The sequence below is a fragment of the Octopus sinensis genome, linkage group LG11, assembly GCF_006345805.1.
Source record: "Octopus sinensis linkage group LG11, ASM634580v1, whole genome shotgun sequence".
Lineage (NCBI taxonomy): Eukaryota > Metazoa > Mollusca > Cephalopoda > Octopoda > Octopodidae > Octopus > Octopus sinensis.
In genome coordinates, this window is record NC_043007.1 from 26025446 (window position 1) to 26049454 (window position 24009).

The 24009-nt window shown below is 33.5% G+C and overlaps 1 protein-coding gene across 5 annotated transcripts in view; it reads left to right on the forward strand.

Moving 5' to 3' along the window:
- Positions 1-24009, forward strand: part of LOC115217153 (poly [ADP-ribose] polymerase tankyrase) — a 216965-nt gene that overhangs the window by 43068 nt on the left and 149888 nt on the right. For all 5 annotated transcript variants that reach the window (XM_029786768.2, XM_029786769.2, XM_036507261.1 and 2 more), the window contains exon 2: positions 17511-17556. In XM_029786768.2, coding sequence (XP_029642628.1) covers positions 17533-17556 — 24 coding nt within the window. In that variant the 5' untranslated portion in view covers positions 17511-17532. The remainder of the gene's footprint in view (positions 1-17510; positions 17557-24009) is intronic.

A 24009-nucleotide genomic window follows, 5' to 3' on the forward strand; every position in this document is an offset into this window, starting at 1 on the left:
TCGATTTCCTTGACTTTGGAGTGGTAGTGGAAGGAACATGTCGGCAGATTTTTTTCTATTTATGATAAGTAGAGGAGAAATAAAAGATAATTTTTCCCTATCCTTCCTCCCCTCTCTTCCTTTCTTGGTGTTTATCAGGTATTCCCCCGAAATAGTTGTCACTATTATTATAACCATGCTGCTTTTCTTATCAACGTCTGTCGTATTCCCGAAAAGAATGTCATAACATGCGACATAAAAACATATGTACACATATGTATATATATATATATATATATATATATATATATATATATATATATATATATAAACAAGTCAAGATAGAAAATGCTAAAATAATTTTATAAAGAACATTTCAGTACCGGTTTCGGTCATTTTGAAACCTTTTCAACTGTAACGATTAAGTAATTAAATTTTGAAAAATTAAAAGAAAAGATTTTTTAAAAGAATATTTGTATAGTGTTCAAATATAAAGTGGCATTTTCCTTGTTTCTGCCTTTCTCTGTCTCTCTTGTTTACACTTGTGTATTATATATATATATATATATATATATATATATATATATATATATCCATCCTTATATCTCATATAAGATGGTTCAAGAAGCTTGTATTTTCCGGTAATTTTTCCATATACGAAGTTGCAGCCGTATGCGTGCGATTGTGAATATGTCTACAGTAAACGTTTTACAGATTTAACACATTTATAGTTTTTGCTATTTAAAGACTGTTTATAAGGGTTATGGCTATACAAATGAAAAGAGTATTCAATTATGTTAAGTCAGTGTGTACATTATTATTTGAAGCTGAGGCTTATATATTATATATATATTTACACACACACACAGTTCGAATCGGTTTCTTAGCTGTTTTGCTTTAAGGAATTTTGCAAAAGTTGAATTTCTATTAATTTTTTCCACTAATTAGAGAAGTGCTTAGATGAGCCACTCAATTTTGTGTATTTGTTTTGTTTGTTTTTTTTTATTTTAAGGTTGCAATCGAGCTTAAAATAAATTTCAGTCGTTTGATATTGATTGATTTTAGATTGTTTCAATTGAGATACTTCGATTTCATTTTTCACCTGACGGTTTTTTTTTTGTTTTGTAAATATTTACCTTTCTCCGTTCTTTATCTATCTCCAGTTAACCTGCAACACACCCACGTATTTTATTAAATAAATATTACTTGTTTGAACTAAACTCTGCAGCTCTCTAAACAAATTGATTGAATTTGCTTATATTTAGTCTTAACATTTTTCGAATATTGTTCAGGTATGTTATCAAGGTGGAGGAATTCTCTTTAAAATATTGTCTTTCCTCCACATGCTTTGTAAATGTTGTTTTCTCCTCCACCCCCCTCACTACTCTCAAAGACATGTTTGACACATTCACTATTTTTCTTTCTTGATTTATCGAATCAATCTGTGATTTTTTTTTCAAAATAGTTTGTGGTGGTTACATTTTGTTTGCCAATGACGATTTCTGACTCATAAGATTGAGAAATTCTTGTTTCTCACGAGAACGTTAATATGTATTAAGATTTGTTATTTTTTTAAATATATGTGTGTGTATGTGTGAATATATATATATATATATATATATATATATATATATACTAGCAGTATCGCCCGGCGTTGCTCGGGTTTGTAAGGGAAATAACTATATAAGCATTTTAGAGAGTTACTTCCCTTATATAATAGCAAAAAAGTGCATTAAAAATGGGAAAAAATTATGGTAAATTTTTTTTTTAAATCGTAGACTCATCGTAGACGCGCGCTAATACCCAGAAGGGCTCGATATGAATCACGAGTATAAGATACCCGCTTTTAGTTAAACTGCACCGCAAAATGTGGGAGTAGTTAGGAATCTAAATCGTAGGGGACAGACACTCACACAACTTCACTTTTATATATAAAGATAAAGAGAAATAGTGTTATATTGAAGTGCAATATTTTGCTCACAGACACCCACTAAAAGGAGAATTGTTCATTTTAGCTTTTACTGATGAAATGTATTTCATGTTATGGTAAAGTTAAGAGGTCGTTCATATTACCTACTGTTAGATCAGTTTTTTAAAAAAAATTATCTTGAAAAATATTTCGTATATGTTAAATTTTAACATAGTAAATATAGGATGTAATTGGTTTGCAGAAAAATTGTTGCTCCTTCAGTTTGTTATCCCTTTGTTGCATCATGTCTGTCTTGGTATTAATGGTTGATGGATATGATATAATAGGAAAAAAGAAGCTTGAAACTTCTGATTTTGCTATTGGTAGTAACGTTAGGCTTTTTCTAACCTGGCAACTGAGAAAGAAATCCATAATTCCATTCACTTCCAGAATGCATTATAACAATAATTAAATCACTCATCAAGTGATAGATTTTTATTATGTGTGACAGGGCACTTGTCTTATTTTGAGCATGTGGGAGTTTCTAATGTTCTTACTCAACCAGCTAGGAATAGAAGCCAAATCTTTCTCGTATCACATCCTACTGTCTTAAAAGAAGGAGGGATCTGAAATAAAAACACTTAATACAGAATGCTAGTGGCTGGAACACTTGATCCTAGGTCTATGATCAAGGGTGACCTGTAGCTAGAGCAACACCGAATAGCTTATTATCCAGCTGAGGAAACTTTTCCTTAAATGGTCCTAACTGAATTAACACATATCTTTTCTAAGTCCCTTTGATTGGATGCTAACCTACATTACAGGTAACTTTTGCATATATGATCTGGTAATCTGTTACTCCAAATAGTAAAGTGAACTGAGGTCTGTAGATTTAAGTGTTCTTCAGATCACAAATCATAACACAAATCCTGTCTGTTTAAAAAAGCTTCATTGAACCTATGAAACATTTGTGGATTTTGTCTGCAACATCATCATCATCATCGTTTAATGTCCGTTTTCCGCGCTAACACGGATTGGACGGTTCGACCGGGGTCTGGGGAGCCAGGGGCTGCTCCAGGCTCCAGTCTGATCTGGCAGTGTTTCTACAGCTGGATGCCCTTCCTAACGCCAACCACTCCGCGAATGTAGTGGGTGCTTTTTACGTGCCACCTGCACAGGTGCCAGAGGGGTCTGGCATCAGCCACGATCGGTTGGTGCTTTTTATGTGTCACCGGCACAATGTTTGATCTTTGTTACAAATAGCTGTACTTATATCCTTTGCAGACCCTTTTCAAATGCATAAGGTTCTTGCTGTTTAGGTCTTACCTCCAGTTATAGCTGCATGGTTAAGATGTTGGCTTTGCAACTGTTCCCACTATGCAGTACTTCAACATTTTCTAATATAACCTCAGGTTAGCAAAAACTTTGTGAATGAAATTTAATTGGTGGAAATTGTGTAGGCAACCCTTAGAAGGACTTTACTGCTCTTGGGTGTAAAACTCAATTTGTCATTCAGTTCAACACCGCCATTTTGACTTAGGGACTTTTAGTAGAGTCTATTCTATTGCAAATATTCAAGCCAAGTCTTTGGTCTGAAGATAACTTCTTCTTTCACACCACTTTTGGAGACCCTGTTAAGAGTCATGGGCTTATCTTCTTCCTTTGACTCAACCATAAAAAAAAACCCCAAAAAACTCCTCATGAGGCAGATCAAAGATATTTTAACAAGACATCATCTTGCCATTTATGTAGACATAATGTATCTACCATTGTCCTTTTTTTTTTAATAACAGGTTGTGATTTGAAGGAGATTTGGCTAATATTTCTAGCAAGTTTGAGTGATCACATTAGAAGTACCCTTAGTTCAGTGTTGATTTTGGTGCCCATCTTGAATTTCTATAGGAGATACCTGTAGGGAAAAGCTGGGAGTTGCAGTGTTTTGCAGTTTCTGCAAAGTGCATTGAAGCAGAGGGTTTAGCAAGAAGATTTCATGATGTGAGATGCAAATTAAAGAGAGAGAGAGAGAAAGACAGAGAGGGTAGGGTGTACTTAGTTGGATAAGGACGGTTTAGTTGGATAAGGACGGTTTCTAACTTGCTAGTTCAGTTACATGGCATTGAATAAACTATAATGTCTGATTAAAAAAAAAAAAAAAAAAACATCTTTTGAACAGAAATACTTGTATAATGAGTTGCTCTTTTGTTACTATTTAAACAAATCTGTTAAAATACCTTATTGATTCTGTGGAGGCTTTAGGACCAAACTTTATTCTGAATAAACCTATTGAAACAACCAGCAAACAAGTGGAGTTGTTATGTGCTTGCTCGACCTGGCAGAAATAGCAGGTAGTATACTCTCAAATTACACTACCATCTTAAAAGGGAAGGATATACAAAATAATGTTATTTTTAACACTCTTCATCTAAGAAAAAGAACAAGAAAGATGGGATAATTATGGATAAATCACTTTTAATTTTAGATTTATTCAATCGAGTTTGATAACAAGACGGATCTTTTTGGTTTGGACGGCAGTTTTTAACATAATTTCTAGGTAACTAAAAAATTTTAAACTTCGTATACTGGTAGAATGGGTTTATAAAACATCTTTTTCTGTTGGCTTTATTGAGAAAATTCTATAGTTTGTAAGATATTTGTTGTTTTTTTCTCTTCAATTTCTGCAATTTCAACCAATCAATGATGCCCATTGAGGTAAAACACATTCTGTGCCGTATGACTATGTTTATGAAACAGATTGGGTTTATTTACATTTGTGAAGAAAAAAACGATACCCTTCCCCCCACCCCTAACCCTAAAACAGATTGAAATGCAATAGATCGATACTAGGGTCATAATTATGGGTGACAATTTCATATGACACCGCTAGAAAAAAAACTGTCGTTCAAACCGAAAAAATCCATCAAGACTAAGTAACTAACAAGCTAACATAAAATTGCAAAGTTTTCATCTGACTGGGTTGTATTCAGCTCTCTCTCCATTTCCAAGTTGTGACTGATATATCATAATTTATATCTTCAGCTCAGTTTTGTACCTTATTTAGTTTCAGTGCCAACCAGTGTACAGTTGTAAAGATTAACTTTGTGATTTTCCCCCATCCCTACTTCAGTAACCACATTGATAGCTATGCTTTTTTGATCTTCATAAAACGAAACATGCCCAGTGTTGTCTGCCACTCATGCAAGAATAATAAAAATATCAGGCGCAGGAGTGGCTGTGTGGTAAGTAGCTTGTTTACCAACCACATGGTTCCGGGTTCAGTCCCACTGCGTGGCACCGTGGGCAAGTGTCTTCTACTATAGCCTCGGGCCGACCAAAGCCTTGTAAGTGGATTTGGTAGACGGAAACTAAAAGAAGCCCGTCGTATATATGTGTATATATATATATGTGTGTGTGTTTGTGTGTCTGTGTTTGTCTCCCTAGCATTGCTTGACAACTGATGCTGGTGTGCTTATGTCCCCGTCACTTAGCGGTTCGGCAAAAGAGACCGATAGAATAAGTACTGGGCTTACAAAGAATAAGTCCTGGGGTCGAGTTGCTCAACTAAAGGCGGTGCTCCAGCATGACTGCAGTCAAATGACTGAAACAAGTAAAAGAGTACTGAGTTTATATTGTTTGCTTCACCACCTCATAATTATTTTAAGTTAAGCTTTTTGATTTGCCCTGCATTAAATATGTTAACCGAACTGTTCTTTACTCTTAACAGACATTTTTCATTTTCTCTGCTTCAATTCTAAGAGACCCAACAGCACTATACTACGAAAAAACAACTGTACATTATTTTGATTTATCATTTATTTGTTAGCAGTTTGTTTACTTTCAGAGTGTTTGTTTTTCATTGAAGTAATTTATTCAGTTTTTATTGATTCAGGTTTAATTAATTAGCGGTAGTGTTAGGCTAAATGTGTGACAGTATTTCGGTTTTTTTTGCTTGGTATTTTGAATAGGCTGATTTTTTTTATCACTAAACCACTCCCCTACAAATTTGCAGCCTTGTACCAAAGTAAAAAGTATATATAAGATTATTAATAATTCATATTTGACTTTATAATTGTTATTAATATTCTTTTCTACTCTAAGCACAAGGCCTGAAATTTTGGGGAGGGGGCCAGGCGATTAGATTGATCCCAGTATGCAACTGGTACTTAATTTATCGACCCTGAAATGATGAAAGGCAAAGTTGACCTCAGCGGAATTTGAACCCAGAATGTAAAGACAGACGAAATACTGCTAAGCATTTCACCCGGCGTGCTAACGTTTCTGCCAGCTTGCCACCTTTTTTGGGCTTGTTTCAGTTTTCATCTACCAAATCCACTGACAAAGCTTTGGTCGGTCCAAGGTTATAAAGTAGAAGACACTTGCCCAAGGTGCCATGCAGTGGGACTGAACCTGGAACCACGTGTTGGTAAAGCAAGCTACTTACCACACAGCCACGCCTGCACCTTAGTTAATTGTCAGAATTGTTAGAGTATTTCTTTTGACTCTTTATATTCTGAGTTTAAATTCCATTTGCATCAACTTTGTTTTTCTTTCTTCTGGGTTGATAAAATAAAGTACCAGTTAAGTACTGGAATTGATGATATCAACTAACCTTCTCCTTTCATAACTGCTGGTCTTGAGGCCAAAATTTAAAATCATTAATTTTAACATTGATTTGCTAATTATTTTTAGTATTAATTTAAGAAAGTAACTGTGGTGGATATTTTATTTTGTCTATCATACAATTTAGTATACTTGATAGAGTTTAATTATATCATTGAATTACGGGTTAACTTTATTTTCAGGTATCAATATGTCTGTTTATTGATGGGGATATTGTTAAGATATATATTTAATATAAAATGAGGAAACTTAAGGAGCTTAATTAATCTTTCACTTCCCTTTATATTTTGGTTTTAATGCAGAAAACCTTCATATGTGCCTCTATCCACTGTTCCTGAAATTTGTTGTTTGGTCCAGGTTTGTCTTGATCAAGGAGACATAATGTTCCAGCCATGGCTACCTGTGCGAATTTGTCCTTTCAATATCACTCTAATGTAATTGAGGGGAGATTTAGCTGCTATTTTTTATAAAAATAAACAAATATATAGAGATAAACAAGATGCAGGCTTGGGTGTGTGGTTAAGAAGTTCGCTTTGTAACCATGTGGTTGTTGGTTCAGTCCCATTACATGGCATCTTAGGCAAGTGCTTTCTATTATGACCAATACCTTGTGAGTGAATTTGGTAGTTAGAAACTGTGTGGAGGCCCTTTGTGTGTGTACACACATACACACACTAATATTGAACACGAGCGGTTAACACCACGTTGGATTAATATTCTTTATTTGTGGGTTAACGCCAGTACTCATCTCCATCTTGGAGACGTATACCAACTTTACATGTAACAGGCTTGATAATTGGTGTGAAATTCCTCTCGGCATAAAACCACTGGTAGCCTTGTTAACCCACAAATAATATGTGTGTTTGTGTGCGTTTGTTCCTCCACCACCTCTTGACAACTGATGTTGGCTTGTTTACATGGGGTTGATTTCTTCAACTAAAGTTCTTCAAGGCAGTGCCCCATCAAGGCTGCAATCCAATGACTGAAGCAAGTGAAAGATAAAAGATAACATATGGTGGATTAAAAAAACAAAAAAAAATGATGTAACATTTTAAATCTAATCTATATATTTTACTCTATATTATATACAGATGTTTAGCAATCTGTAGTAGTTTCCAGGTTTATATTATTAATAAGAAACGGGTGTTTGAAATAACCAGGTATATAAAAAAGTATACACATTACACACACATACACACACACACACTCTCTCTCTCTCTCTCTCTCTTTCTTTCTCTGGACTGGATCCTTTTTGATAAGCTAGTTAAAATATTGGCATTATTTCAAAATAGGTTTCCATTAAGTAAACAAATCAGTGTAAGAGGTTTATCTTCCCAATGATAATTATTGTTGTTTCAATTAAAAATCCATGCTAAGATATAAAAAATAGTAATAGTATATCTTGTAAAGCTTTTTTTTCTTTCTTTAAATTTATTTTCTAAATATAAAAATCTTGAGTAGTTAAAAAAAGAAAAAATCTGTTAGTCAACAATTTTTTTTTTCTAGTACAAGTAGATTATTTTTTGAAAAGGTTGCATACATTTAGAGCAACTGATGCTATAACTTGTTACCTTTGTGGCCACTTAACTGTGAATTAAGATTGAAACCTACTTCATCACTGAAGCAAGAATTGTTATTTGCTTTGCCCTGGGGCTTGGCACAGCATAATGTCTGTTGCACTTCGTTTTGACCCCTTGTCCTTATAGAATAGTATTTCATCCATCCAATATGTTTGAATGTACAAAAATCTAAGATTAAACCAGAAAGCTAAGGAAAAAAAAAAAGGATTCTCAGTTGACTGATCTTTCAGTTGTGCTATTTCGTCTTTTACATTGTCTGAAATGTTAGGAATTTGTAAATGCAGTAATAGTTAAAGAGCTAAATTAGTGTTTCTTTTCTTAACAGGTCATCAATGATGTATATCTCTCTCTTTCTGTCTAATGTAAACGTATGTGTGTGTGTGTATATATATATATATATATATATATTCCTTCAGAGCTGATGATTCACTCCATTGCCCCACCAACTGCCTCTGTTGTATGCTTTTCTTCAGCCAAGACAGAGAAGAAATGCATATGAGTGAGTGTGTTTGGGGTAGAAACATAGGGAACCGTCAGCTTTAAAGAGGAATAATCAAGCATGTATCAGATATTACTACTCCTAAGCTCACACATACACCCCATATATTAATAGAAAATTTATTTCAGAGATATGAACTCTTGAAATGTTTTAAAGTAATAATATTTGAATCCTTGATATATGTTTTATTCTGTTAGAATAATTTTATTAGCTCTGCAGTTAATTTATTTTCTTAAGAGTAATAGTTATAGAATTATTTGTCCTAGAATCAAAAGGAACAAAGAAAGGTTTTCACTACCAGCTAGCTCACTGATCACAAACTTAATCTGTTGCTTGCATTTTGTTGCAAGGTACTTACCTCTCCATTGCTTTAGTCGAAAATATCTGTATATATTCACATAACTGGATAATACTGGAATGCCATGTGTTGGACTGATATTCTTATTTAACCCTTTCGTTACTGTATTTATTTTGAGATGTTCTGTGTTTCTCTCAATTATTTTAGATATAACAAAGAATTTAGTAAAATAACTTAGTTATCATTAAGCTAGTGTTAGGAACATTAATTGTGACTAAGGTTTAGTGGAAGATTTTAATTCAAGACTTAGGAAAACAAGACATTTGTACTACAGAGCCAGAGCCAGTTTGGTAGCGAAAGGGTTAAGGCAAGTTCCCATGTATATCTTCTCAACAACAAGAAAACAAGCAAGCCTTGGTTATTGAGACCTTGAAAATGTGATAGATTTATCTTTTTAGGGTGAGAAAAAAAAGCTAAAGGAGTGTCTACATGATAATCCACCCTGCAAGAAATGATAGCTAAATCTCCCTTAAATCACAGGAGTTGTACATTGGATAATGTTTAGATACATTGTCTAATATATGAAAAAAGGGATGGCTATGACAAATGCTTTTGATTAAGTTTCTGCTTGATCAGAGCTAACCTGGAGTTAGTCGCTCACAACAGCATAAAACATGTAATCAATATTCAACTATAAACATGTTTTTGAAGACATATTTATAGTCAGATATGCTGATTTCATTAGAGAATGCAGGTGATGAGGCTTATCATAGTTAATTGAGATGACCTTTCTGTATTATTGGTGCATATTTTAGCGACTCTAAAGGAAGACTGTCAGAGTTGACCCTAGTAGAATTTTAGCCTAAAATATAGAGGTGAAATTAAATATGTATACTATAGTGCATTTAGCAAGCCAAAGAAGTCTGTGTAATATTAGCAGCTAAATCTCCCTTACAGCATACCTTGGCATCTTGATGAAGACAATATCTCTCTGCTTTATTGATGAATTTAGCTATGCTGCAATGTTTTTAAAAAGAATACAGTTCATGTTAGAGTATATTTTTTGGTTAATTTTCGAAATGATCAAGAATTTTGAGAGGTATAATAAAATAACACAAACACACCTGTCTTTGTGTCTGTTTGTGTGCATGTGCGTGCACACCACACACACACACACACACACATACATACATACATACATACATACACACACACACAAACAAACACACACGTAAAGGTTGTATTTAGAACAGAACTTCTACAAAACTATTCTTTCACAAAACTATAATGGAATTTATTTTGCTGAAATCTCAAATTGGCATTTATTTAGTGATGGGATCTGGTTGGGATTATAACTAAAATATGAATGGTGAGGAGGAGTCACAGGTGGGTTAGTATTGAAAGATTTTAAGAGATAAAGCTCATTCAAATTGTGCCCTTTATATATATATATAATTGACCTTTCACTAAACAACAATAAATAATTTAGATAGTCAAGAGATAAAGTGATTATTCTACTAATTCTGCTTTGTTATTTCTGAGTGGAACATTTTGTTCTACCCACATTCAATTGGGTATCAGATCATTTGCAAATGGTACTGGTCATATATTGGCACTCTATTCAGAGGGCTTTAAAAAGTCCCTAACAAAGTCCCTTTACATCATTACTAATATATAATGCAAGTTTCCTTACTGCTAACTAATACAAAGATGGGGGTGCAGATTTGATTAATGTTTTAACTGTTTTTATTTTCATAAATTTGAAATCAGTAATATTTACTACACATCTTCACATTCATTTACTTTGCTGTACTAATATGAAAGTGATAAATTTTCATTTAAATTTAAACATTTATGTATGTATATATTTGCTAACAAAAGTATGGGTGGGACTTTTTGTTGTTGAAGTCAAGTAAATCAAAAATTACGTCTTGTTCAAGAGCATTTTGACTTGTACTAATGTGGCCATCAGTCTAACACTTTTCATTTCTCAGCCATTATGTCTATTGTCTCCTTTATATTTGCATATATAGAACCAATAGTCTATGTTTTCTCAATTTCATTTTGTAATAAACATGGTCTATGGTGATAGTTGATGGATTAGTTCTAATCTAATACTGACATCAAGTATAAAAGAGCCAGCATGTAAATCTCACTGGACTGTCATACTGACTTCATCTTCAAACTGGAATTTTTGCAATCTATGTGGTAGTACTTCACTGCAACCTTGGTTGGTTGCAGTGAAAGAGGATTGTAACTTTGTTTAACCCTTTTGATACCAACCCACTTGAGACCACCCTTGGTTCAATGATGCAAATTTCCTGTTTTAAATTGATCTAAATTAAAATCTTCCACCAACATCTCTTGTTAATTTATATTTCAAACACAGGCTTAATAATGACAGAATTATTTTATTAAGTTCTTCATTATTTTCTAAATTAACCGAGACAAAGGCAGCAGGTTTTAACAGAAATATGATAACAAAAGGGTTAATGTCTTTGTTGAAGTTCCTGAGATTATTAATGTTTAGAGACAAATAAAATTTAATCTTGTTAACTGACTACACATAACTTATGATGGCAGAGTTTGCTCATTTGTTTCCAAGGTGTCAGAATGGATGTATGTGATAGGACCATTCCTCTTATATCATTGTAGGAACTTTCAGCCCTTTTTTTCTTAAGAAACCTTTACTTTTTTTTGTATTGAATGCATGCAATTTATTTATTTGAAATCTTAGGCTGCATGTTGAAAATTCAACATATGCAACAGAATGTCATATTATTATTTAATTATTATTAATTAATATATCCTTTAAAAAATATTACTTAAATAATGGCTGATAAGTATTATATTTGTGCCTGTAAAGAAATATAAAATCAGTAAATGCACATTTATTTGTTAAAAATTATTGGCATTAGAAATGATATTAAAAGATTAAACCATTTAACTTTTCTGTGATCATATTCCAGCAGTGCTTCAGTGAGGTTTGAGAATAATCAAAAACATTCGAGCGAGGTCGTTGTCAGTGCTGCAGGACTGGCTCCTGTGCAAGTGGCACATAAAAAGTACCATTTGAGCGTGGCTGTTGCCAGTACTGCCGACTGGCCCTCATGCCGGTGGCATGTAAAAGCACTAACTACACTCTCGGAGTGGTTGGCGTTAGGAAGGGCATCCAGCTGTAGAGGCTCTGCCAGATCAGATTGGAGTCTGGTTCGCCAGACCTCAGTCAAATCGTCCAACCCTTGCTAGCATGGAAAGCAGACGTTAAATGATGATTATGATTTGGAAGGATAAATTTTCTTTTGGCTTGTGTTTAGAACATAGATTAACCTGTTTGATGCTGATCTACATGAGACTACTTCTGGTTCTGTGATGCAAACTTTATTATTTTAAAGTTAAGTTAAAACCTTCCATCAAAATTTCATGTTGTTCTAAACACTACCTTTATAATAAGTTATTTTATTAAATTCTTCATTATTTTAAGAGAAAAAAATTGAAACAATAGCAGTGTATTTCAACAGAAATAAGGTAAGAAAAGGGTTAAGAAATGATATTTGGAATGAAATACACTGCATATGTGTTTCCATTAATTTTGAAACTAATCAAGTATTTGGAAGAATTTAATAAAATAATTAACTTCGGTGTCAAGCTAGTGTATGGAAAATAACTTTTAACAAATTGTTCTCACACAAAATTATAATAGATTTTATTTCAATATAAATATTTTGAGCTGGCGATTTTTGTATTTTTGTAGAACCATTGGCAGTCTGAGACAGATTGGTATCAAAATAATTAAGGAGTTATGTTGATAAGTAAACAACAGCAGCCTAACTAAGTAGCCCAAAATATCACAGGAAGCTTAAGGCCACAAGTTCTTTATCTACCCTCTGTTTTTATCAACATTCAGCCTGCCAGTATCAAAATAGCAGGTGCATTTACTTTTTCTGTAAGAAATTTTGAGGATGTTGATACATTATTTTTTTTCAAAAAAATGATTTAACTAAAGATTATAATACTATTACTTCAATTTGTTGCTTTTGTAGATGTAACAGTTTATAGTTAGTATCTTTCTAGCAAGTTAGGTAGTTATTCCATTTATTTCATTTTGTTTTGTTTTTCACATTGTATGCTGTTTTCAATACAACTAGTACATAGCAGTTAATCTTCTGTGTGTAAAGTAGATAATTACTGTCCTGACCAGCCATTATAAATCATAGACTGAGCAGTGGAATTCATATGATTGTTGCCGAAATAGTTCTTTAGGAAAGGTGTGCATGACAAAGTTTGAAAAGACCTACATGATTCTTTTTCATGTACAATACAAAATTAAGCTTTTTGAAAAAGAAAACTAAACAAACTTTATCATGCTTTCTGGAATCCTCTCTAAAAGTTCTTGGAGGGGACATGAATTCACATCAAGAATTTTGCAAACCAAATACAAAAACAAAAGATGCAAATCCATTTTGTTTTTTTAAATGAATTAACTTTGTGTATAACATTTATACTTTAGACCATAACTATAATAGTTGATTGGAGTTTTGGTTTAACGAGAATTGAAACTTGGTTTTTAATTAAACAAATGTACGGTATTTGTTATATATTTATATTGATTAGAAGTTCAGTACACAACAATCAGTGCTGAAGAATTTTTTTTTAACCCTTTCGTTACCATATTTCTGTTGAGATGCTCTGTGTTACCTTCAATTATTTAAAATATAACAAAAAATTTTATAAAATAACAGTTATCATTAAGCTAGTGTTAGGAACATAAATTGTGACTAAGGTTTGGTGGAAGATTTTAATTAAAACCTTTTGAAAACAAGTCATTTGTACTACAGAGCCAGAGCCGGTTTTGGCCAGGTTGGTAATGAAAGGGTTAAAGATGGCTCACCATCTAATTTATTTGAATTCTAAACTGATTATGATCAAAATACAAACACTTAATTTTAGCATTTCTGAATGGATTTCTATAGAAGGATAAAGATTGGTCTCTGCTAGATTGATATCAAAAGGGTTAAAAGTATTTGCTGTTAACATTTTTCTTCATATCATTGCCTCTACATGAGACACATTAAATATTTCTTCGTCTTTACATGTGATTGTCTCCAATTGTTGATTATCTTTCTCACAGCTGATTTTTTATTTCCTCAAACCAAAGAAAGTCTAGTTAAATAAAAGAGGAAAGATAGAGAGTAGAAGGAAAAAAAAAAAAAAGATCTCACTATCACTTAAAGCAAATATTTACTTTCTGAAATACAAATGAAAAGCAAAACCTTGAGATAACTTTCAACCAACTGAAGCTGAAAAAAAAAGATTTTCCTAAGATGTAGAGTTAAATGACCATTAAAAAACAACAACCCATCTATCATTTGTCTCAATATAACTTAATGCCAAGAAGGTAATGATTAATAACTCCGATAAGCACTTCAATAAAAAGACAGTCTCTTTATGTTGACAGCTTGTAGGTGAGTGATGTTGTTGAATCTTTATTAGAGACAAGATTTAATGTGATTGAATCTAGCTTTTTGTGCGTATGTGTGTCTTTTATGTATCCACATATATATTTATATGAATATGTGTACATATATATATATATATATATATATATATATATATATATATATATATATATATATATATATATATATATATATATATATAATAGTCTTTTGAAAGATGACATTCACTGTGCTGGAAACAACTAATGGCTTTGTCCGTAAGTTGAAAGCAACGCAAGCAATAACTTGTTATTGAGAACAAGTTCTAAGAGAGCTAAGTATGAGAAAATACTTACGTTCAAGCAGCAGAAGGAGATGATATATATCACACCTAATGAAAAGACATCATTGTTTTCAATCAATCAATACTGTCTAATCAATATTACAGGCATAGATGAAATAAATGAATTTAATTTTTTTTTTTTAAAAAAGGGAAAAATATCTTGTTTCTTCCACTCTTGAATATACTAATTTAAAGGGCTGATCTGTGGTTATAGTGGGATTGAGAAGGTCTATTGAGGTATAACTTTTTTGCTTTAAAAGTGATTCCCTGTTGACCTTTTGGTTGGCGGTGAGCTGGCAGAAACGTTAGCACGCTGGGCGAAATGCTTAGCCATATTTTGTCTGCCATTACATTCTGAGTTCAAATTCCGCCAAGGTTGACTTTGCCTTTCATCCTTTCGGGGTCGATAAATTAAGTACCAGTTATGCACAGGGGTCAATGTAATCGAATTGGTCTGTTTGTCTGTCCTTGTTTGTCCTCTCTGTGTTTCGCCCCTCGTAGGTAGTAAAGAAATAGGTTATAGGGGCACTTGAAAAAAAAAAATTCTTAATATTTTTTACTGTGGGAAAGTTAGCTTAGAGGAGCTTTACCTCTACTATCTCTTTACCCTTCCAACTATACATACAGGAGCTGAACATCAGATTTTATGGGAGCAAGTGATATGCTACTAACAAGGGCCAAATTACCTTTGTTATTGCTTAGAGGAGCCTTGCTTTTACTATCTCTCTCTGCTCATCAGGAATATTAGGAAATTTTGTGCAGGAGAATGATAACCCACAAAAAAAGAACCAAATTGTTTATTATTACACCATATTAGCTTGAAAAAGCAAAAAAAAAAAAAAAACTCTGAAAAATGGCAGAATGGTCATGGCTGGAATGCTTTTGATCAAAGATTTGATCAATCAAACCCAACCTTAGACAAAACATATTTCTCAATATAGTAATGTTGCTGCTACTGCAACAACAACAACAAAAACTACTGCTACTACTACTTATAACGATAGTACTTTTAAAGTAATCTTTAAAAGAAATGTTATTTGAAATCCTTATCCAACATCAATAAACAATTTTTTTTATTACTTTTTCTTTTTGTCTGTAAAAAACTGTCAATAAATCATTGTTGTTGTTGTGGTGATGATGATGGTGACCTTTATAGTTTCTCTAACAAATGATCATTCGAGTTATAAAACAATTTTGCTTTCATAACAGCATTTTAATTTTTTTCTTTATAATATTTTCTTACATTGTCAGAAGGTAACATCTGAAGGGAAGAGAGAGAGAGAGAGATATAGAATGTGTGTGTGTGTGTGTGTGTGTGTAAAATATATATGATTCTCTTTTGGAATGGTAAGGCTCGAAGCAGAAAAGCTATAAATAATAGCATACAAATATTGGGTTAAAAGAAAAAAAAAATATCTTGAATAGAAAAAGTTGGAGGCTGCCAGTATACATCTCTTGTAAATATATCATCAGCCCCCTCACCCCCCACGTTACTGGTTTGCATTTTATCAATTGAATGATATAAGGTAGTTCTTAAATTGAGAAATTCTAGGCTCCCTTTGAATATTAGTGAATATATATTTTTTGCCCCCATTTCCTTTCCTTATTTATGAAGAAACAAAACTATTTGGATTCGTATATATATATATATAATTTTTCTATTTTCACTTGTCTTGGATAAATTTAAAATGTTTAAAACAATCTTAATTTTATTTAACATGGCAATTTGTTTGTCTCCTTTTCAATCTCCCCTATCTCATGGAAGACTGATGTATAAGACACAGTTAACCCCTGCTGGATTTGAAATGTTTCTAACATCAGACAAAGCCTCAAACGTTGTTTATGGTACACACACACACACACACACACACACACACACACACACACACACACACACACACACACACACACGCACCCCTCTTCTGAAAAAAAACTAATTGCTTGGGGAGAGACAACTGTCACACTGTGACCATGTCTCCTGCAGCATTTGAACAGGCTACTGTAAATAAAGCAACAATGTGCTCAGACTGTCACGCTATATGTCGGAGTGTGCTGTTTGGTTGAAAGACAAAAAAAAAAAAGCAGAGAAAAAAATAAATAAATAAAAATAAAAAACAAAGCATGGGATATCCAGATCAAACACAAGCATGAATCTTTGATTGATGATGCAGTGAGTGATTCATCAGCTTTTATACAAATAAACTCTACTGGATGTTTTTTTTTTTTGTAAATCTAATTTGCATTTCAAAACACACACACACACACACACACACACACCACACACACACACACACCCTCTCTTGCTCGGTAGATGTAGTCACTTGTCTTTGACCATACTGGAGCACCACTTTCAAGGGTTTATATTTTCTACTACTTGCTTGATACTTATTTTATTGATCTGGGAAGAACTCTTCTCCCTCCCTCCCTTGTGTGTGTGTGTGTGTGTGTATGAACTTTTTGAACCTATCTGAGACTAACCTTTGTAAATTGCCATTAGATTTATCAAAGAAATTTTGCTTTCTACATTTACTTATTTATTATAGTTTTGTTCTTGTCTGATTGTTGGTATATGAATTCCTTAAGAAAAATACTTGTTTTGAATGCTATAAATTTTTTTTTCCATTACAAATCTTTTTATCCTTTCAGTATTTTCAGGAATGTTAACGCTTTAATTAGCAGACATCTTTTTCTTCTCTGAACAAATATTTCTTTAGAACCAGTATTTCTTTAAATTAACCACTACTATTAAATAACAGATTAAAAAAAAAAAGTAATTGAGGAGGTGAGAGTTTTTCTCATAGAATTATTTTGATTTGTTACTTAAAACAGTTTTTTTTCTTTCTTCAGAAACACACCTACTTGATTTAAAATGGATATTACTCACGGAAACACGGTACGTAATTTAACATTCTTCACACAATTTGTATAATAATTAGACTTGTCTATGACAAAACTATTTTCTCCATATTTGTATGTTTTTATCAAAGTGTCATAACTTCATGGTATTCAACTATATTTTTACGATGTCATTGTAGCTTTATGCTTTCTTTTTAATTTTGAAGATAATTAAGAATTTGGTTGGATTTAGTAAAATAATTATGTTTTATATTTATTTCTATATAAAGATGACTACCAAACTAAAAAGTTCTAGCAAAAATCTATAAGGTGTTTTGAATCGAATATAAACACTTTAAAACAGGTTGGTTTGTATTAAGGAACTAGAGACAGCTCAGGTGTCAAAAAGTATCAAAGTGTGGTATAATTTAAACTCGAATGTTTGGACAGTTGTCTCTATCTCAAGTGGTTTGCGGATAAAATCTCAACAGTAATTTTATTCTTATTTCGTTATCATTAGCATTGCTGAGGTAAATTTTTGTTGAACAGCTGTTGTCACATGCGGGATGGGTTTGGCTGTTGGCTAAGTCTATCTTGAATATCTCACAAAGCCCACACATTTTGGTTAAGGGTATTGTATTATATTATAGTTAATTTAATTACTTGTCTTGGATTTTTCTTAATGGCTTAGAGGGAAAAGAACAATGCTTGCAATCCTTTTCAGGATCTCTGAGACTGGTGGGAGGAAAAAAAGAATGGTAGAGCAGCCTGAATTTTTACAAAAGAGTGGACATCATTAACAGAGCAAGAAGGATAAAAAGGAATCTTTACCATATTGAAATTTGAATTGAGAATGTAAATGGATTTAAAAAGAAATACTGAAAGCAATCTTATAATAATTCTGCTTGTTCCTTCATTACTTAGCCCATTTGTAATGCTTCCACGCGATTAGTTGGAGCAGGGGAGAAGTGTGATGGGAGAGGAAGGAAGAGGTGGTGGTGAGTGAAATGTGTAATTTTTGTTTTGAACTCAATTTTTCTCCTCGATTACTTGGCCCGTTTGTAATACCTTCACGTGATTAGTTGAAGGGAAAGGTGAAGGAAAAAGGTGGGAGAAAAAGAGGATAAGGTGAGGAGTGAGAAAGAAAGAGGGACAGTGCTGTGTATTAAGTCTATAAAATTGTGCATAAAATATTTAAAGTGTATATATATATATATATATCATCATCATCATCGTTTAACGTCCGTTCTCCATGCTAGCATGGGTTGGACGGTTCGACCGGGGATCTGGGAAGCCAGAAGGCTGCACCAGGCTCCAGTCTTATCTGGCAATGTTTCTACAGCTGGATGCCCTTCCTAACACCAACCACTCCGTGAGTGTAGTGGGTGCTTTTTACGTGCCACCTGCACAGGTGCCAGGCGAGGCTGGCAACGGCCACGGTCGGATTGGTGTATTTATATATATATATATAAAGTGCATTAAGTAATTGGTGTTTTCCAATTTCCTTCACTTTTCAATGATTAGCAGATGAGCAACTATCTTTTGATACAGACACAACATGGGCTAGGCTTTCACATTTTGGGGGTAGAGTTTTCAGAAATAACTCACTAAGTTTACCATTAATTCCGTGAAATATTCATGGGTCCCACTAGCATTTATAGTTTCAGTTGATCATGTTTCAGAATTCAGAAATTAAGTGTTGTAACAGTTTTTTTTATAGAAGTGCCTGAGGACTCTAACCCCACAGCTCTCCTGAGAATAGTGGGTGGTGAACATGGATGGATATTTCTAGCTGTTTAATTTAGCATTTGTCCATATTAGTGATAACTGACACAAGTCCACCAACTTTTGGAGGCAACTGGAATAGGGAACTGTCAATTGATTTGATTTTCGTAGTTAAGTGAATCCAAGAAGGTTATAGACAAAGTTTACCTTGGGATTTGAACTCACAGTGTAAATGGATGGAAATATTTCATAGCATTTTGCTTAATAATAATGATGATTTTTTTTCATTTGCCACAAAGGCAACAGATCGAGGGGGTAGATGTTACTTGAATAAATTACAAGAAAAGGTCAGGGCTATGCAGAATTGATTACGTAAAAGGCAAGCATGAAATTATGTGTTTCATACTGAGTACAGCCACTTATGGTCAGTCAAGGAACCCCACAGTTCCAGGATTACTCTTACTACCAAGTGCCCATTCTAAGCTAAAAACAGCAACTACAATAATAATTCTGTTGTGTCTGGGGAGAGTCATTTTCTTTTTGTGCCTTATAATATAACACACTATTATAGTCAAAACTATTGAAAAGGTTGCAAGATGCAACGGAAATTTTAGGAAAATAAAAATAAGAAAAAAGTGGAAATTTTACCGGTGAGTTTGTTATATAATATAAGGCACAAAAAGAAAATGACTCTCCCCAGACGCAATAGAATATGCCTCAACACACAAACTCATATAAAGAATCTTGCAAACCAAATCCAAAAACGAAATACAATAATGATAGTTACTTTTAATTTAGGTACAAGACTAGTAGTTTTGTGGAAGTGGGTGTGAGTTGATTATATTGACTTCAGTACTTGAATTGCATCTTATTTTACTGACCCTTTGAAGGATGAAAAGCAAAGCTGACCTTGGCAGGATTTGAACTGAGAATGTAAAGAGTTAGTACAGCAACAACAACAACCACAGCAGTAACAACAAGAATAATGTTAATAAAGCACTATCAATTATCAAGGCATGACAGAACAACTAGTCATCTGACAGATCCGGTTGCATTTCGTAGATTAATAACTTAATGAAATATAATGTAAGAGCTACCATCTTGTCATGCATTTTCTCTTGAGATTATATCTTAAAAGATTCTTGTTATCAGAATAGCTTGCTATTTCACCAATGATAGTGGAAAGATACGAAAAACAGCATCAGAATTGCTGTTTTTTCTTCTTCGACACTATCTGAATCCTAAACCCTCAATCACACAGATACCATGTTTTCTTAACATTTGTGAGTAAAAGTTTGCCAAAATTTCTACATGTTTACATATCTTTATATTTGTGTGTGTGCGCTGCGTGCGAGTGTGTGTGTGTGTGTACACACTTCCACTGGCAGTCAATTCCTCATTCTGTAAAGTGTTTTGTTTATAATGCCAGTTACGAATACTTTGAATACTATGCTGTGCTGTATTGTAGTGTTTGCACAGATATAGCCAGTGCTAGGATAATAATTAAAGTTATCTAGTATCAAAAGGTTGGTCTATGAGGATGCATGGCCTAATGGTTAGGGTGTTGCATTCAAGATTGCGAGATTGTGGTTTCAATTCCCAGACCGGGTGGTGCATTATGTTCTTAAACAAAAATACTTCATCTAACCCATGCTAGCATGGAGAACGGACGTTAAACGACGATGATGATGATGATGATGATGATGTGTTGCTCTGTGATCTCTTCAACACTGGACATGTGGTACACTGTGTACCTGTTCAGGTAGCATTGATTTGATGGAGGGAGTGAGTTAATGTACAGCATATACATTTGATCATTATAAACAAATCATTCAGCAAAAGCTGAACACTCAATGGGAGAGTCTATCATATGAGTGTCTACATTGGTGGTTCTCAGCCATGGCTCCTGGGGCCACATGTGACCCTCAAGCATCCTTCTGGCAGCCCCTGATAGTCTTCCTTATATAAGTATAATAAATTTTCTTCAACTAACTTGTGTTTTACTTTCTTTTGGTGTGGACTCCTCCAAAATCCAGGTTTTGGATTTGGCTCACTTATTAGAAAGGTTGAGAACCCCTAGTCTACATAAGTGATTGATCGGCTAGAAATAACAGCTAAATTTCACTTTAATTTTACCCTATCATTTTTAAGAAAGAGGAAGTGCACATTGTATAATGTGGTTCTATATACACACTATATTTGACTAAAACTTGAGATCATAGAAAATGCTCTTGATGACAAGTCTGCTCAATGTGGGCTGCTCGTGGCTAAAAAACAACAACGTAACTGTCTGTTGGTGAAACTTGGTGAAGAAACAGAACAGGATTTCAGTTTCTTTTGTTTACTTTCTTTCAAATTCAGATAATGATGAAAATGATATTGTTCAAGAAACTTTGATAATCAGTACCAATATATTTTCTTTTAAAATAATGTTCACAAAATTGGATTGCTTAATGTTTCTCTAAGAAGAGAGCTCTAGCATTTTATGTAGGACCCTTAGTCAGAGAGGAAATTTCTTCTATAACAAAAAGCTCTGCCCTGAACAATATTCTGTTTTTACTCAACTGACTTTAGTTGTTGCTGATCACTACTAATTGTTTAGCCCTAGTTCAACCTTAAGAAAATCTGTGGTAAAATGTATTCAGCCTTTTTATTCAGTCTTTAAAGGTATTTAAAACTATAGTGTCCTGGGCAAGACAAACAACATCCAATGTCAAGGCTTAAGCTCAGGTACCCAGGTATTCTCTGGAGTGTGGAGTTATTCCTTAATCACCATTACTCAGGTGCACTTTGGTCCAGGGTGGTTGTATATGCATCTTTGTTTAAGACAATGGGGGTGATCTGAAGGAGATTTGGTTGCTATTTCTAGCATATCAAGTGACCATATAGAGGCTCTCTAGTTGGCTCATTGTGGTTTATAGCAAATATTTAAACAACCACTTGTTTCCTAGATTGAGTGTTTACTTTTTTCTTCAATAAATACTTCATAGTTAGATACCCCACTTCTTAGTACAATATTCAATAGTTAAAGCATTTGTTGATCAAGTCTATTGGTACGAAGACTATCTTCAAATTTTGAATAGTTAACAAAGTTTTTTTTCCCTCATATTTTATTTGTTATTTAACCCCAGGTTGGCTCTGGTTGAGCTGCCATGTTCAAAGGCATTCCAGTCATGACCATCATGTCTTTTTTTGTGTATGCATTTAGGCTGGATCTGGCCATTTTGAACATAAAACAATATTTGGGCCAGTTTAAATGCTAATGGCTTAGAAGTAATATAAAAAGTATTTACATTCTTCATGCCTTGTTTTATTTTTTTGTCCATGGCATGATCCTGGTGTGTTGAAGTGTACTCTGAAGTTATTTGAATGCAGAATATAGAGGAATCAAAGTAAATATTGTTATGCATCAAGTCTGGTACTGTACTGTTTCACCACTTTATCTTAGTATGTGTATATATATATATATATATATATATATATATATATATATATATATTGCAAGTAGTAATATATTGACTCATAATCTCAGATTTTTTATGGATGGCTTTGATTTTGATTGAATCAACTGCAGTATGTACTTATTACTTCAGTGGGGTTTGAACTCAAGGATGTAGGTGTTTATTTCCATGCCCTTACATTTTTGCTATTTTTGTTTCCTTGCAAATAGTAGTAATAATAAGTGGTTTTAACATGCCGGAAATGTTAGGATAAGGATTATATTGACTTATATCCTTGAGATGATGACGGCAAAGCTGATCTGAAGATTTGAATTCGGAATTTGAGATGTTGCTAAATACTATATTTTGTTCACCACTTTACTAATTTGTCAATTATCCACTCTGTTAGTAGAAATAATTATAATTCTTTCTACTAAAGAGGTACAGGACCTAAAATTTTGTGACAGAATTGTTAGTACACCGGGTAAAATGCTTAATAGCATTTTGTCCATCTTTATTTTTTAAGTTCAAATTCTGCTGAGGTTCACTTTGTCTTTCATTCTTTTGGTGTTAATGAAATAAGTATCAGTTATGCACTGGGGTCAAAGTATTCGACTTGCCCCCTCCCCCCAAAGTTTCAGGCCTTGTGCTTATAGTAGAAAGGATTATCTTAGAAACCCTGAAATGATAACAAGCAAAGTTATTTGAATAGAAGGATTTGAACTCAGAATGTAAAGAACCAGAAAAAACACTTCTAAGCATTTCTTTCAAACCTAGGCCAGAAATTTTCCCATACTAGATGCAAGTAGCCCCGCAGATCCTTCTGCAGGAGCATGTTCTGCCCCACCACATTGTCCCCTAGAATGAAGCTGATCTCACCTCACATCCTCCAGGGTTCATAAATAACCCTGCGAGCTGCTGATGGCCTCAATAATAATAATAATAATATTATTTTTTAATCTACTTTTTGTAAATGAACAACTCAGCTATTAAGTCAAAAGACAGAAAAAAATGTAGGTTGAAGTGGATAACTTTATAAGAAGGATATAGAATAGCATTTAATGCAATATACTCTTTCTTAGCACCACCACCACTATTATCATCATCATCATCTCTGTTTTTTCCTCGCTAGCATGGGTTGAACATGTTCTACTGTTTTATATTTAAGAGATGAGGTATTTACATTTGACAGATATTTGTCCTCATCTTGTTTGTTGTTAACACAACATTTCGGCTGATATACCCTCCAGCCTTCATCAGGTGTCTTGGGGAAATTTCAAACCCAGGTTCAAAATTTCCCCAAAGACACCTGATGAAGGCTGGAGGGTATATCAGCCGAAACATTG